This window comes from Nicotiana tabacum, chromosome 3 (assembly GCF_000715075.1).
Source record: "Nicotiana tabacum cultivar K326 chromosome 3, ASM71507v2, whole genome shotgun sequence".
NCBI lineage: Eukaryota > Viridiplantae > Streptophyta > Magnoliopsida > Solanales > Solanaceae > Nicotiana > Nicotiana tabacum.
In genome coordinates, this window is record NC_134082.1 from 161,804,967 (window position 1) to 161,821,048 (window position 16,082).

The following is a 16,082-nucleotide window of genomic DNA, read 5'->3' on the forward strand; positions in this document are numbered from 1 at the left end:
ATAAAATTTGCTTCAGCATTTTTCTGTGTCTTCTTTAGGGAGACTTGATAAAGCTCAACCAGGTGCGTTGGCGTACGACAGGTACGTGACCAGTGCCCTTTTTCTCCACATTTATAGCATGCATTTTCTGCATTTGGTGCTTGCACCGCTTCATGCTTTTGTTCCTTCCTTTTCCACTGCTGGTGGTGTGGAGTGTTCTTTGGTGCATTATTATTACCATGATTAGAGTTTCTTTTCCGACCACGACCATGACCACGACTGGGGCCACGACCTTTTCCACGTTTAGCCTGGTGGAAGTTCGTCTCATTCACTTCAGGGAATGGACAAGAACCAGTAGGTCGGCTTTCATGATTTTTCATTAACAACCCATTATGTTGCTCGGCTATAAGAAGATGTGAGATAAGTTCGGAATACTTTTTAAATCTCATCTCTCGATATTGCTGCTGCAGGAGCATATTCGAGGCATGAAAAGTGGTGAAAGTTTTCTCCAACATATCATGATTAGTAATATTATCACCACATAACTTCAATTGGGAAATAATTCTGAACATAGCAGAATTATACTCACTGATAGATTTAAATTCTTGTAGCCTTAGATGAGTCCAATCATATCGTGCATGTGGAAGAACGACCATCTTCAGATGGTCATATCTATCTTTCAAATTATTCCACAGTATGACTGGATCTTTAACAGTAAGATATTCCATTTTCAGGCCCTCATCAAGGTGATGGCGTAAGAATATCATTGCTTTGGCACGGTCTTGGTTTGATGTCTGATTTTTGTCTTTGATGGTGTCTGCCAGACCCATCGCATCAAGATGAATTTCAGCATCAAGCACCCAAGACATGTAGCTTTTGCCCGATATATCCAGGGCTACAAATTCAAGTTTAGAAAGATTTGACATTATTTAGGAAAAGAAAGTTCTTACCTCAGATACTTTCAAAATATTTGCTCGAGATGGCAGAGTCTCGTGCTGATAACGTGTTATAAAATAAAGACTATAAAGTAAAGACAAGTATAGAGAGAAACTGATATATTATTCGAATTCAAACTGATGTACATAATGAACTGAAATCTCTTCTATTTATAGAAGAAAGGAAGTTGCTGTGTAAGCTGCTACTATACCAGATATGGATAATTTTCTACTGAGAGCAATGTTTATCTATAACGGAGTACTGAAAGGATAAGCTTATTATACCCGATATGGATAATCTTCTACCGGGGGTAATATTTATCCATAACCGGGTATCGAAGTGATAAGCTTCTTGAGGAAACTTATTTCCAATAGAGTACTTAAATAGATAAACATATTTACGGTGGAGTCCCATATGGATAAGCTTCTTCAGTAAGCTTATTTACAACGGAGTACTAAATGAACATCCATAATATAATATATTTATAACAAATGATAGACTTTTATTATTAGTTACTTATATAACAAGAAAAAAAAATAGAAAAATTTGAAAATTGCTTACTTTATCCTCTTACCAAGTCAAACAACTCTCTGTCCCCTACAAAATCTGTAAAAATACAGAGGGAGGAGAAGATAACCAAATTCTAAGCAACCAAGTTGTAATGGAGAAGCTTATCTATTCCACAACAACTCCATTTCCCTCTAAACTCCATTTAAAGCCATCTCCTTCTCTTCCCAGAATTCGCCACGTGGACTTTAACCTCCCTTCTTCACTACTGAGTCTTGAGTCGCGCCGAGTCAACAACTCGCTTTCCTTCAAATGCCTCCGTGATTCTTCATTCTCTGTTACCCAAAATGGACATGACAAAAAACCGTTTACATCTCCGGGTTTTCCAAACGGATCCGGATCGGAGCCTGATTTTCTCAAGCGTATTACTGAAAGAATATCTCAACAAAACAAGGTAATCCATTATCCTTTGCCAAGATTAAAAAAAATATTGGGGTAATTTTGGCTTATATTTGAAAATGTTTTTTTTTTGTTGTCATTTTGATACTAGAAAAATTTGCAAGTATAATTTCTAGAATTTAAGTAAGAAAAGTGAATTAGTTGTCCGATTTAGCTCCTGAAGTTGAATTTGATACTATTCGTTTGCCTACATTCAGATTTGTATTTGGTAGCATTTTGACTCATATTTAAAAATGTATGTTTTTTTGTCATTTTGATACGAGAAAATTTACTAGTATAATATATAGAATTTAATTAAGAGAAGTGAATTAAGTAGCCCTATATAGCTCCTAGAGTTGGTAAAATTTCACACTCGGTTATTCATAGCGTTATTGTACATTGGGATCTGTGGCGGAGTCAGGATTTCCGCTAAGGGGATTCAAAAAAGAAAAAAGGTAAAAAGAATTGCAGCTAGTGGGAAATGAACCAATAACCTTATACAAAGGTGTTGAACCCCCTTGACCACTAAACTATGCTTTTGGATTGTGTTAACGGGATTCAAAACATAATATATAGAGGTAAAAAATAGATTTTGCCTTACGTATACAGTATAATTTTTCGGCGAAGGGGGTTTGGGTGAACCCCGTTCCGCCCCTGTTTTGGATAAGCAGATGCAAAGCTAGGATTTCAACTTAATTGGTTCTGGATTTATAAACATGACTTCAAGTGTAAATAACTTGGTTTTAAATTTAATATTCGTACGTGTTTAATGAATTTCTTAACACAAATACACTGTTTGAATAAAAATTACTAGGTTAGGCTGAACCAATAGGCGGGCTTCTAGCTTCGCCCTCCAATGATAAGCAAGAAGTTTCAAACAAATTGGGATTGACAAAGTGTTAAGTTTTGTATCTATGCGCAATTCAGTAGTGTTGGATAGACAAAGCGTCAAGCTGGCCCAGACACCATCTAAATGAAAAGTTCAGCTCCCATGTTGGTGTATATGAAGAAAATTAATTAATATAAACTTCAGTTTAATGTCGATTTTTGCTTTATTATGGTGTTCTTTAATCACCTTCAGGTGAAGGGTGATTAAGTGTGTCCATACTTCAGTTAGCCGGTCCTATAACCACTAGTTCCAATTGAACCATCAATGGTGGTTTCCTTTAAGGTGATCCTAATTTTACAAGATTAAAAGAGAAAGGGTCATATGGAACAAAAGAACATGTAAAACGACTGAAATATCAGAAACCAGTGTTATCAAAAGCAAAAAGCGCAAAAAAGCTCTAAGGTCCTTTGGGGCTTTAAGCGCAAAACGCAAATAAAGCATGGGCTTTAATGAAAAAAGGCGTAACTGGAGAAAAAGTAAAAATATGCATATGTAGTCTAAGAACAATAATAAAAAGCATGAATAACAAATATATGGACATGAAATTTTAAAAAAAGATTACGATAAAGTGAAATATCAATTATTTAATGTCGCCTTTTCAGGATTACACTCATTGGCAAGTAAAAGTATGTCTTATTGCCTTAATGCGACACTGAAGCACCCACAAAGCGAGGCGAATCGCTCAACATGTTTTGAGCCTTGCTTCAGGGCTTAAGCGCGCCTTTGACAACACTGTCAGAAACCAATACATTTGGACCTTGTAGAAGACTCAAATTTGTCCGTCTCAATGTAACATCTATATTTATTCTTTAGGTTAAAAAATGGCATCTACCACGGCCAGGTTCTTCAAAGGTGTAATTGTATAAAATGTAGTCCGAGCATCTTTCAATGAGATTATTGAAAGATCTCAAAGGCAAAAATATCAGGATATGCCTGAGCATCTTTCAATGAGAAAAAAATCTCAGGAAGAAAACTACAATTGCAGTTAAGTTGCAATCTGTGTTCAAGCTATGCTCGGAGTTCCTCTTTTTTGCAAGGGTACAACTGGGCATCTTTCAATGAGATTAAATATCAGGAGAAAAAATGAAAGTTGCAGTTAAGCTTCATTTTTCTTGTTAGATTGGTAACAGCTGGGAAGATAAAATCTTCATAGTCCGTGGAATCCTGAGAAAACATTTGTAAATGTAGTATGCAACTATGCATGCCCTCAAGTTCGTTGGATTTTCCATCTTTTTTAAAATCTTATGAAGTACTTGAAGAGCTTCCTCGGTAGATTATTTCTGGTTTCTATAACCTTGCAAAACTTCATTAGCTGCCATTTCTTGCCGGACCTTACACTAGTTTGATATACCAACTTTAAAAGGGGATTGCATTTTAGTTTCAAAGGAAAATTTGCCTTGATGTAGTTATATCTCTCAGTGCTAATGCAACGTTCACTACCTCATTTTATAAATGTATACTAGGTAAAACTTGAATTGGTTAGGATACTAAATATTGGTTTCTGAGCCTGCAATGGTTTGACTTTCAACATTCAGGGAGAATAATATTACCTTTTAGTTTTTCAGCATCATGTTTTAGTAGTCCGATTGAATATGTGGTTGCTTTGCCAAATCTGTGCTAGTTAATTGAACTGGTATACTTGAGCAAATTAATTAGCTGAATTCTAGTTTTTGATGGAACATTTTTGTTATCTTATACTGTTGACTAGGGTACAATTCAAAAGTCTGATCAATGATTTTAGGTTCTATGATTTGCTTATGAGGTGTTTTTGTTGCTTGGTTTATGGGGACAGATCATTTGGGTACTTGAAAAGCATTAAAAGCACTCATCACAATCTGATGTATGCTTTCAGATGAGTTATAACGTTCTTTTCAGTACCGGATGGTAAGTTGGTCAGTGTGGCTTTCTATACGTTTTTGCTTGTTTCCTGCATTACTTTAATTGCAATTATGGTCTAAAAATATTTCATCTTTCATGCAAATACTAGTTGATTCACTTAGACTCAATTTAAATGATGGAAGACGAGTTAGCCACCTTTTTGCACTATAAACCCAATAGTTAGAACTTAGAAGTCCTCTTCGGTTGTAGGATAGGCAATTGGTCTCTTTATATGGTCTTGGGAAATTCTCACCTCATGAGGTAGCTTTTGAGGTTGAGTTAGTCCCAAGGTCCATTTCTTAATTCTTATCAAAATCTCTTTACTAGGATTGAATTTTGTTTGAATGCTCTATTTTTGAGTTTCACCAAGGATACATTGTGTGGTATAATATCTATGCACTACAAATGAAAAAGAAACCAGCATTGTGGACATAATTTTTTGGTTCCTTTTTTAACTTTCCATTTCTTGATCTCATAAATCATCTGATATTAGGAATGCTTTCGCCTATATTCATTTGCCAGGTTTAACATGGAAAGAACAACAACTAACAATAAATTCAATATTGGAGTTATATTCTTAAATAATGAAAAACAATGAAAAATTTACCTAATTATTCCTCTACTTTTTTGCCGTTTACATTTATTGTATGAAATTTTTATCTACTATTTGAAACAATAATGCAGAGACATTCTCTTCGAAATCTTAGCTTATATAAGGGCAAGAACTCTATATATACCATTGTTCAGCTAAAACCAATCAAATTATTTGGAAAATATTAGCAACAGAAAAAGAAGAAATACCAAATCAAAAGTCACTAGAGCATGTTTTGCAACTTTACCTCAATAAAGTTTTAAAAGAAAGTACATTTGTTACATTTCTTAGAAAAAAAGTGTTACAAGAATATACTTGGAAATCTGTTGTGTCCACGTGTTAAATTGCTAGACGTTCAAGTTGTAAACAATGTGAAGGCTTATTTAATAAAAGGATGTCATTTGAATGATCTGTAGAAATGGATATGAAACATAGCTTTACATTTTGCAACCGCTTTGCTGCAATGAAAGCAAGAAAAAAAATATTGAAGCATTAAGGATTAAACTATTGAGTCTGTGTTAGTGAATGTCTGTAGGCAGTTGGCTAAGCTTGGTAATCTGACTGTCATGTATGGCCAATCGTTGCAATGTAATGATCCTATGGAACTTATGACTGATGTTACCTAGTATTTGACAAATAAATATCCTGTTTGCCAAAGAAAAAAAAAGAGGATTAAACTATTACTTATAGAAAAGGATGAAGGTGGTGTGTCTTCATTATTTTTTTGTATGCTGTTCTTATCTTATGGGCCTTCTATAAGAATATTCATTAATTTACAGGTAGTTACATCTTTATATCGAAATACTTTATATTCAACAACCTTCTGTTCAAATAGAAACATACCTTCTTCATTTAGATGGAAGTTAGAAACAGTTTACAACTCTATGAAACTGCAATGTTGATGTCAAGATGATGCCAGTAATAGAGAGCTTTTAGCACAAGCACCACAGACTTGTCAAGCCTGTTGGATAAACCAGTAGGAATTGCAGCCGGGGTTACAGAGAGGTTCACCTTGCTGTGGTGTAAAATTACAATATTCAGTATATAGTTTTTCAATGATACCATGTAAAATAGTATTCATTGAATTTCATAGCATCAGCTAACTGACTAGAAAAGGCCATTGATGGTCCATGCATTACAATTTGCTTCTACAAATATTTTTTTCTCCTCAGCATGTCTTGTGTTTTCATATGATTCCATTCAGGTCCTTTCTGCAAGTACCATAGTTCTTCTGTCAGCCGTGTTTGTTATGCTCATCCACCCGGTCATTGTTTCACCAGCATTTGCTAGTTTCCAAGCTGCAGCTAAGACTGGAGGGCCGGTAGCAGCAGCAGTAGGGAGTCGACTTGTTCGTAATGAACTACTAAGCAGTGCATGGACTGGTTTTTTTGCTGGTTGCCTGCACACGCTATCAGGTCCTGACCATCTTGCTGCTTTGGCTCCTTTGTCAATAGGCCGCACAAGGATGGAGAGTGCAGCAGTGGGAGCTCTCTGGGGCTGTGGTCACGATGCTGGGCAATTGATTTTTGGCTTGTTGTTTCTGCTCTTAAAGGACAGACTCCACATTGAAGTTATTCGTACATGGGGTACAAGAGTTGTAGGCTTCACCCTTCTTGTTATTGGAGCAATGGGAATTAGGGAAGCATCTGAAGCCCATACCCTGTATGTTGCCCTTGAAAATGGCGAGTCTGATGTTAGTGTATATAAAGGCATTGATGCTCCAGTTATTGGGAAGAAAAAGAAAGTAGGCTTTGCAACTTTTGCGACCGGCATTGTTCATGGGTTACAACCTGATGCACTGATGATAATCCTGCCCGCGCTTGCTTTGCCTTCTCGTTTGGCTGGTGCTGCTTTTTTGGGTATGTTCTTGGTTGGAACTGTTATGGCAATGGGAAGTTATACTGCTTTTATTGGCTCATGTAGTCAGGCATTGAAGGATAGGATTCCTAGAATTACTGAGAAGCTCACTTGGGCTTCTTCCCTTGTTGCAATTGGTTTAGGCCTTTGTATTATCATTAGCCAATTTTTTGGGTTTAGCCTGTATTAATTCTAATCCGGCGTTTCATTTGTTTATCTTCAATACTAGGTGATGTATTTTTTATGAGGATATATCTTTTTGATTGAAGATTCATCTTCATTAATGAGACGAGATCTTCAATTAGTCGGGTTGTGCAAAATTTTCAAACCGCCTCACCCCATCCGCATAGCATTTTTTTCTCTGGGTAATAAGACTTGAGAGTAAACAAATGATTCAAGATCCTTACATAAGCTAGTTTAGCTTGATAACTCAGATAGAACAAAACACTCTCAAAGCCAGGCTTCTATTCATATGTTGTCTTTAAAATCGAAGATAAAGTTGCTTTTTACTTCTGGTCACAGTTTTCGAATTTGTCATCTAGGACGACAAATACTAAATACTTATTGAGATATTTTTTATCATAATCAAGTTACCATTTGAAGTAAGTACACACACACACACAAAATTCTTATAACTAGCACCTACAAATGATTTGCTAATATTATTTATAATCTTGTTTAATATATATTTTTTCCTGAAAAATATTTTCCACAACCAACCAAACATCAGAAAATATTTATTCATAAAAATATCTTCAATTCCACCAACATTCCCCAAAAATAGCCATTTTCCCAAAAAAGATTTTCTCATGGATTGCACTTACAAGATGAACATGATAAACTTCTAGCTACTGCAGCGTTGGAGTGAATCGAGTTCACTTTTCTATTGGCGAATAAATTCTATGGGTAATATTAAAGAGAACAAAACATAAACGGGACGCCAAAAAGACCAAAAGTGCTTCAATCTAATATGTTGGAACTTCATATATTAGCGTGAATTCTTGGAAACAGCTGATATCCAAGCAAAGTTAATGAACCGAGATGAGACAAAATCCACAGGCTATTTGTAAACAATCAGAGAATAAGCATTAAAATCCCTGCGATTTGCCAAAGAGTATGTACATTCCAACTAAGCAAAAAAGGAAGGAAAAAAATGGCAGCAAAACCCGTTAGAATCATATTCAACTTTAGGCACACAGAACCAATCGAGGTAGAAATGGCATACATGATTAGGCCTTAGGCCATAAGCAGTTGTTAATCAAAAGTCTCAGTTCATTTCTACAGAACGTATGCATCAAAAGGCTATTTCCAATTCAAGCCATCACCAAAGAAGCTGCTACACCGAAGAACGACGGGAATGCATGACCAAACGCACTATCCAGAAAACCAAATGCACTATCCCGAAAAGCATTATTGCAGAAGCCTCTTGTTTTGCGTCTATATCACTATTACTGTTTTTTGTTGATGTCATACAGCACACAAGCATCAGCCGCAGTTTTCATCTGAAACCAGAAAAGCGTCATATTGATAACAGCATTTAGCACTAGGCAAAGTGAACTCGGCAAATAAGATATATTACATATGCACAATTCTTCTACACTGTCAAAATCTAGCATAGGTAACAGTTGTCTACCTGGATAACATTAACAAATTGTTTGATTGCCCATCCAAATAGAAGAAGAGCAAGTAAGACCAGATAAATCCAACTTGTCGTTGCAGCATTTACAAGAACCTAAATATGAAATGCAGAAATGGTGAATCGGCTTCTTAAACACAAGGCAACAGAAATAGAAAGATATATAAGATCATAATAGCAATGGTCTTACATCAATAAGACTTTCAGTTTGGTTCCTTGCAAGAAGGAACAAGGTAATATAAAGAACCTGGTCAATAAAAACTAAGTCAGATGACAACTTCAGTCCAGAAAAAGAAGCTCTAAGCTTTTCAGGATCGATAGAGACAGTTACCTCACATGATACGCAACAATAGCCCATAAACATCCTATTTCCATAATAAAGCTTGAATAGCCAGCTACTGCTGTCTTTTACATCTTTATGACTTGTTTTTCCTACTAAGAAGGTACTGCAATAATATTTGAAGAAAATTATTCATCTGAGAACGCTCTGATCAATCAGAAGTCTAAAACACAAGATAAGAGAAAAGATAATGCAGCATCAATCCTCACTTAAAGGATATCGGTTAAGTGGAGAGTTAATTACCTATACATTTGCAACCAATGGCTGGAAATATCTAGAGCAAGCAATGACAAGAAAACTAGACCAGGCCTGGAAGCATGAGGACACGGGAGGAAATAAATCTTAAATATGCCAGAGCTTTTAACAATCCACAAGCTTACGCAAATAGGAGTCAATGAAACTACCTATAAACCTGCGAAAGAATCACCAGCAGACAGGCAGTGCTAACCCTGAAAAATCATACCGGCGCACATAAACAAGAAAGTAGAATTGAGATCTTTAATATGAAAGCAAGGGAAAATATTTTAATTATTCAACCACAAGGGTTTTGAGGGGATTGAGAGTTAGAAATGTGGCACTACCTATCTGTCACCATGTCCAAAACAGCCCCAAATGTTGAAGCTGAATCCATAGAGGAAAATTGACAATCAAAATACTTTTTCAGTTGCCTAAACAAATTGACAATCCAAAATATATGGCAGGTCTTACATATGAAACTCAAATAATGTCCATCAAAGCCAAACAACTGGGGGAAAAACTCACAGATGCTACACATTATTACCCAATGTAATTTTTCTTCTTTTTATGAAGTAATAAAATAAAGAGTATCCCGGTTTACTAAGCTCCCGCTATGGGCGGGGTCCTAGGAAAGGCCGGACCACATTGGGTCTTATGCACGCAGCCTTACTTGCATTTCTGCAAGAGCTGTTTCCTCAGCTTGAACCCATGACCTCGTGGTTACTTGGCGGCAACTTTTTATGAAGTAATTAACCTGTATAAAATTTTAGCACACATATCACTAGTAACCAATAGCTTGAAATCCATAAAAGATTCAGTGAGGAAATGAAGTCACAAATCCTCAAGCAGTTACCTTTCAAATTAATACTTAGGTTTTTAATTGTCAAAGGGGTGTAAAAAAGTCTGGATTTTAAAAAAAAGGGGGGGGGGTCGGGGGGGGGGTATTGCACATTGTGTAAATTGTGCAACGAGAAGGGCAGGACTCGAGTAGATAAAAGATCATTAACGCATATTTAAATAGAAAATTTGATCTCAAAGTAGCACAAGGCAGAGAAGGCAACAGTTGGAATGTTGATTACATTCCAGAAGAAAGCTCAGTGATTGAGAGGTCCATGAAATGGTTGAACGTTTTATATGCTCTCTGGAATACTAAAGCTCCAGGGAAAATTATGTGCTTTGTATGGTTAGCTGTTAAGAAAGCCTGTCTGACTAAGGAAAATCAACAAAGAAGAGGCATACAACTTGTAAATAGATATTATTTGTGTGAGGAACATTTTGAAGACATCAATCCCCACTTTATGCATTTCCCTACCACTTCATAAATCATAAGTACGACAGATGTTTCTGAATATGATGGGAATGAAATGGGCTATGCCAAAATTAACAGTAGAAGTACTTCTTTGCTGGAGCAGGAAAGGGCTGCCTAAACAGTTAAAGAAAACTTGGAACACCATACCAGCTGCTATTTGGTGGTATATATGGAAAGAAACAAGAGGTGTTTTGAAGATAAGAGGAGCTCAACCCGGAGAACTACTGCATCCTAATGATTTCTTTTTGGTATAAATTGGAAGTAGCTGAAGGTGCTGAAACACTTACAGTTGAAGGTGCTGAAACACTTGCAATTTACAGAAACTTTTGTATAGATAGTCAGGGTTGATACGCTTATGTTTTTCTTTTTGAATGTACAGCACCTTCTTAGTGTTGTTTACCTGACATCGACAATACTTACCTATTAAAAAAAATGTTAGACGTTCATGTACATCCTAAACCAGCAATATATTGCCTCAACCAGATCCATTCTTGACACCTTAATTTGATTACTTAATCTAAGGCATATTTCTATATCTGCCTATATGAGCTTTAAAAGGTATAGCCAATTCTAACAACATATAAAGGGGGGTTGCAGTAAATTGATTCTTAAAAGCTCATCAATCATTCTCATAACGATTTTGTACCCAATCATTGCCATAATCATTTTCAAGATATAAATAATAACCACATGGCTCAAATTCAATGTAATATATACTAGTCGAATAGGAATAGATATAAATACATGTTTGCTTAGCTTTTCCCCAAAAAGGATTCTCACACTATGATAGTCTATTCAAATCAAATAGTTGCCATTATTCTCTAACACATAACCGCTGCCACCTTGTTCCCAAAGGTTCTCCACAATGTTGTTGTTCTTTCTCAAATAACCAAGATAAAAATCTTAGTGTGCAATCCCTAGGCCACTAAGACGTGGCAGCCAACAAGAATGGGTTTGGCCCACATTCTAGACCCTTAAGAAATATTGTTTTCTAATGTTATATGTAATGTTTTAGCCCAGTAGCCACGTACTAATTATTCTTTTTTTTTTTGATTTGCACCGGGTGTCCGAGTCTCTTCGAGCCCCGACTAATCCCGGGGGTGCACAGACCCTCGGCAAGGAGTTTCCCGCAAGTGCACCACGGTTAATTCAGGTTTTACCCAGTCCGATGGCCCTCAGAAATTGTTTGCACCCAATGGGTTTCGAACTTGAGACCTTGAAAGGGAGCAAACCCCAAGGCTCAAGTCAATTGCCACCAGGCCAACCCCTGAGGGTTCACTTCCGTTTCCTTCTATGTGAAAAGAGTCCTCTAACTCTCCCCTAGATTAAAAGAAATCTCTTAAAAGTTCTTTAAAATTTGTCGGGTTATTACACACAAGCATCTATTTGATATTTCTAGGGGGATCCTGAGGGACTTTTGGCGGTTATTTAGAACCACAAATTCCGCCAATGGTTGCTCTTAAGCACAATGAGCTTAGCTTGGAATCAAGACTTGCAAACTCACTCATATGCTATGCTGTTGTTTTTTATTCTATTGATTTCAACCTTCCATTAGATAGCCCTGGATAAGATAGAGTTGCTTGCTCGAGAGAACAGAAATACCATTGCTCGTGAAGGACAAGATAGGATTGTAAGGCATGAACGTTTTGGGAAATGGCGGAAGCCATGAAGCAAAGGGAGTTTCAAATGCACCAGGATTACAGAGAAGGAACTGCTTCAGAGGCAAATGTTGCTGAAGATGCACTCACATGAGGACTAAAGGGTCACGAAGTAGGGAAATAATGATGATTCACTTACTCAGAGCTTTGGCCAATATGAGTTCACCTTGTACAAGCTTTATCGGGGAATTTCTCATCTTAGTAGGAGCTTCCAAAGAAATAGCTCAGACCAATCTCTACACAGTCTCCGATTGGCACTCCTTAATGCTGCAGGAAGTTCATCCTCTTATTATCAGCCAAGGTGATTGCTTGGTCTATTGTCGAAGCTCTTCGTCGTTCATAGACACACAATCTTCGTTCTTTCTTTACCGAATTCTTTGTAGGTAGAGTCATTCTTTCATTCTTTATGGTAGATAGAGAAATAAAAGAAAACCTTTTAGATAAAAATGTGCCGGTCAGGTACAGGTTTCCTTTTTTTTTTTTCCTTTTTTTTGATAAAGTAAGGTAATAGGTCAGTTACATATAGGTTTCTAGTTCCTCAGGCAAAATTCTAGGTTTCATTTCTGTTTGTACCTCTGAATCCATACTTGTATTTATTCATTATTATTCTTCTAAGCTTAGTATTCTTTCAAAGTTCAGTATATTCAGTCAATTTGTTCAGTATATTCTTCCTTTGGTTTTAATGGTTTATTATTCTTATCCAAAGAGACATGGTATTTCATCAAAACATAAAACAAGGAAAAATTCTCACCTTGATTGAATTTTCGGGCAAACCAACCATCCAAAGCATCACAGACAAAGCTGGAAACCAAAAACTCAATAAAACAACCCCACTTCCATAAACTCAAAAAGAAAACAAATAAGAAATAAAGCAACTCACCTAACAAAATAGAGAAGCGAAAATAGCTTTTTGTCCGCAAAGCACACAGCAAACGCAACGCAATTCATCAAAATTCTTAAGTACCCTGCATCCAACAGAATATGTAACAACTAATTCAGCACAAATATCTAAATACTCAGCAAACATTTGAACAATCACTTAAGTGGCATTTCTTTGTCTGAAGCTTCTTCGAATTTCTTAACACAAATTTTCAAAGAAAAACTCACCTATAATGTTTGGAATGTAGAGGTAAACATTTACTGGCTTTGTTCTTGTTTTGTCAGCCATCAGCTAAGAACTATTCTCAAACCGTACCAGTGGCGGCTCAAGGATTTCGCCGCAGAGGGTTCTATTAAAACAATAACTTCAAATCAACAAGCAACAATAACCGGATCAAATAACAAGTATCAATATTCAATATATATCAAGAATCAAGTGAAAACCATAAAATACATTATATGAATATAATATCACCATTACAATTGTCCTAAGCGTGTTCTCAAATTTTGGAAAGGATAAAAATTGATTCAATAGTTACACTAGCAAATACCTCATTTTCTACATAACAAACTAAACAAGCATTCAAAATCTCATCACTAAGATTTGCTACACAATTAACTTCTTACATATTTCAGAAGAGAAACCCCTCGCAACCATAGGAGTAACAACGGGTAATATTAAACTTAAGTTGTCACAAGCAAATAAACAAGTACCAAGTCTGACAAAAAAACGTATTAGCAAATAACCATGAGACTAAAACTCAGTAATAGACGATTTCTTTAAATCTTCCTAAGTTTTGGTGGACAGAGTTACTCGATACCTGTGTTGGTGGAAACCTATGGCAAAGTCGAGATACATACAAGCTGGTCCAGACACTACCCTCACTAAAAAAACATTAAGTGATTTCTTCTCTTCTACCTAAACTTTATGGGCAGTGTTGTGCTAATGGAAGGTAGCAGGTACCGGTGAAAAAGTAAAGGTATGCATAAGTTGACCCGGACACCACCATCATCAACTTTCTAGGCTAAATGTCTTGTAATTCAGGTTCTCTTTTCTTTTTTTTTCTTTTTTTGGGTAACTTCAAGTCATTTTGTTATATAAACTTGGCTTGTTGATCCTATTTTATTTATCATCCCCCATCCTATTTAGTAAGTTATATACACCGTCGCTATATGCACTATCACCGAAAGAAAATCTACAATTAAGCCTCCTTAAAAAGTGTGATTTGCAATCTTAAAAATAAGACAAATTATGGGATACAACATGTAAAAGTGGAAAAATTTCTTAAACGCATTTTCAACCTACCGAAGACAGAAACACAATCAAAGTGCGGGGCTACAAATCACTATGGGAAATTGCAAAATCCCTAAATCGCCATATGTAGGGTTTCGACTTATTGACAAAAACAGCAAATAATAAATAAACAAACGGAATGTTTGACAAATGTTAAATCTAGAGATTACAACTTATAGTCAATAATAGAAAGAGAAAAACAAAATTATATTGAGGGCTTCGAATTCGGAGATAGTGAGATTTTGACGGAAAACTTACCGGAAAAGGGAAGAATTGAAGATGCCGCGGTGGTTTGAAGTGTGAAGCGAAGTGGAAGTTATTGTATTTTGTATGGAAGAATCGTCGCTTTTTTGCGATTTGGGAGGGGAGCTCGCTCTTTATTTTGTTCTTCTTTTCATTTAAGAAAACAAAATAAAAGAAAAAGGAATAAAGTCAGATTTGGCAGAACAATTCCAACTCACGATGCCAAAAAAAAAAAAATCCAACTCGCGTTGTGGAGAAAATAAAGAAAAAAGATTCCAAAATTGAGTCGAATCACTGCCTTATTAAATGTCTGGTCGAATTGTCCAACTATACGGAGAAAATTAAAAACTCGAAGGACCTGTTTGGACATAAATTCTTAAATATTTTTTGAAAAAATTAATTTGAGTGAAGTTTGATTTGAATTGAAAATGTGTTTGGACATGAATTTTAGGGCAAGTTTTAACATGTTAAAAATTTAATTTTTTTTTCAGCTAAAAAATCTCAAATGATCATGATTTAGCCCAAAAAGAGGTCTTAAGCTATATTTGAGATTTGAAGTTCTCTAAAAACTAAATTAATTCTATAAACAAACACATATTTTTTCTTTTTTTTGTAAAAGAACTTTCAAAACTTATGGTCAAGCGCCTACTAAGCTTTCTTACAATTATCTTTTGCAAAAACTGATGAAATAGCTTGCACAAAATATAAAGAGAAACTTTCAGAAACCATTATGTTTTAGTGGTTATTAGCTAGTTGTAGCTACCATTTACTATATTACTTCCTATAACTATGTTTTCAGGTTTTTTAGAGTGTATTCGATGTATTTAAGCTACTGTATTCATGAATACAGTAGCATTTATCGACGTGAAACATGGGATTACAGCTAGACAGATTATTGTATTCGACTGTATTCACGACGTGAAACAGAGGATTACAACTAGACAGATTATTGTATTTGACTGTATTCACGATATGTATTTGTGAATACAGTAACATAAATGACGCAATTCATGATCTATTCAACTGTTTTTAAATGGAAAGTGAATCAATTAACATAATAGACTCCTAATATAACTCAACAAACTCAATTATAACATACAAAATTTGTATTTCCAGTTATAAAGAAGATTCTCAACCGAAAAATACCCCAAAATATAGCAATCTTCAGAGAAATTATATAATTACATTGAATATAGTTAAATACATAAAAATACATTGAATACATGAAGTATAGCAGGTCATGTATAGAGCAAAAACATATGAATACATATTGCAGATACATTTGAATACTATATACATCTGAATACATAAATTATATTAATTAAAAAATATATATGAATACATTCATGGATATATAGCGAGACAGTGAATACAATAAAATACATGGAATACATCGAGATAACTGAAATA

At 35.5% G+C, this 16,082-nt stretch overlaps 2 protein-coding genes across 3 annotated transcripts; one reads left to right on the forward strand and one right to left on the reverse strand.

Annotated features, from left to right (window-relative positions):
* The first annotated feature begins 1,469 nt into the window (after window positions 1-1,469).
* On the forward strand, window positions 1,470-7,380 carry LOC107788432 (chloroplast protein FOR GROWTH AND FERTILITY 2). The gene is made up of 2 exons (XM_016610114.2): window positions 1,470-1,876; window positions 6,424-7,380. Exons 1-2 carry the CDS (start codon window positions 1,577-1,579, stop codon window positions 7,264-7,266), a joined length of 1,143 nt encoding a protein of 380 aa, XP_016465600.1. The 5' UTR covers window positions 1,470-1,576; the 3' UTR covers window positions 7,267-7,380.
* A 759-nt stretch (window positions 7,381-8,139) lies between these two features.
* Window positions 8,140-14,828, reverse strand: LOC107788433 (putative CDP-diacylglycerol--inositol 3-phosphatidyltransferase 2). 2 transcript variants are annotated; one of them, XM_016610116.2, is made up of 11 exons: window positions 14,688-14,828; window positions 13,364-13,485; window positions 13,137-13,221; window positions 13,008-13,057; window positions 9,634-9,673; window positions 9,457-9,501; window positions 9,296-9,361; window positions 9,044-9,158; window positions 8,903-8,959; window positions 8,710-8,808; window positions 8,140-8,578 (listed from the first exon to the last, which is right to left on the reverse strand). In XM_016610116.2, exons 2-11 carry the CDS (start codon window positions 13,422-13,424, stop codon window positions 8,525-8,527), a joined length of 672 nt encoding a protein of 223 aa, XP_016465602.1. In that variant the 5' UTR covers window positions 13,425-13,485; window positions 14,688-14,828; the 3' UTR covers window positions 8,140-8,524. The 2 variants fall into 2 exon arrangements, with proteins under 2 accessions (XP_016465602.1, XP_016465603.1); XM_016610117.2 differs by having other exon boundaries at window positions 13,364-13,500; window positions 14,688-14,825.
* Between the last annotated feature and the right edge of the window lie 1,254 nt (window positions 14,829-16,082).

Excerpts from the sequence above, each read along its gene's own strand:
- LOC107788432 (XM_016610114.2), top strand. The coding sequence starts at position 1,577 with ATGGAGAAGCTTATCTATTCCACAACAACTCCATTTCCCTCTAAACTC. Across the intron at positions 1,877-6,423 it reads GAATATCTCAACAAAACAAG|GTCCTTTCTGCAAGTACCAT; the intron begins GTAATCCATTAT and ends GATTCCATTCAG.
- LOC107788433 (XM_016610116.2), bottom strand. The coding sequence starts at position 13,424 with ATGGCTGACAAAACAAGAACAAAGCCAGTAAATGTTTACCTCTACATT. Across the intron at positions 9,502-9,633 it reads TTGGACATGGTGACAGATAG|GGTTAGCACTGCCTGTCTGC; the intron begins GTAGTGCCACAT and ends ATGATTTTTCAG. Across the intron at positions 9,159-9,295 it reads CATTGGTTGCAAATGTATAG|TACCTTCTTAGTAGGAAAAA; the intron begins GTAATTAACTCT and ends ATATTATTGCAG.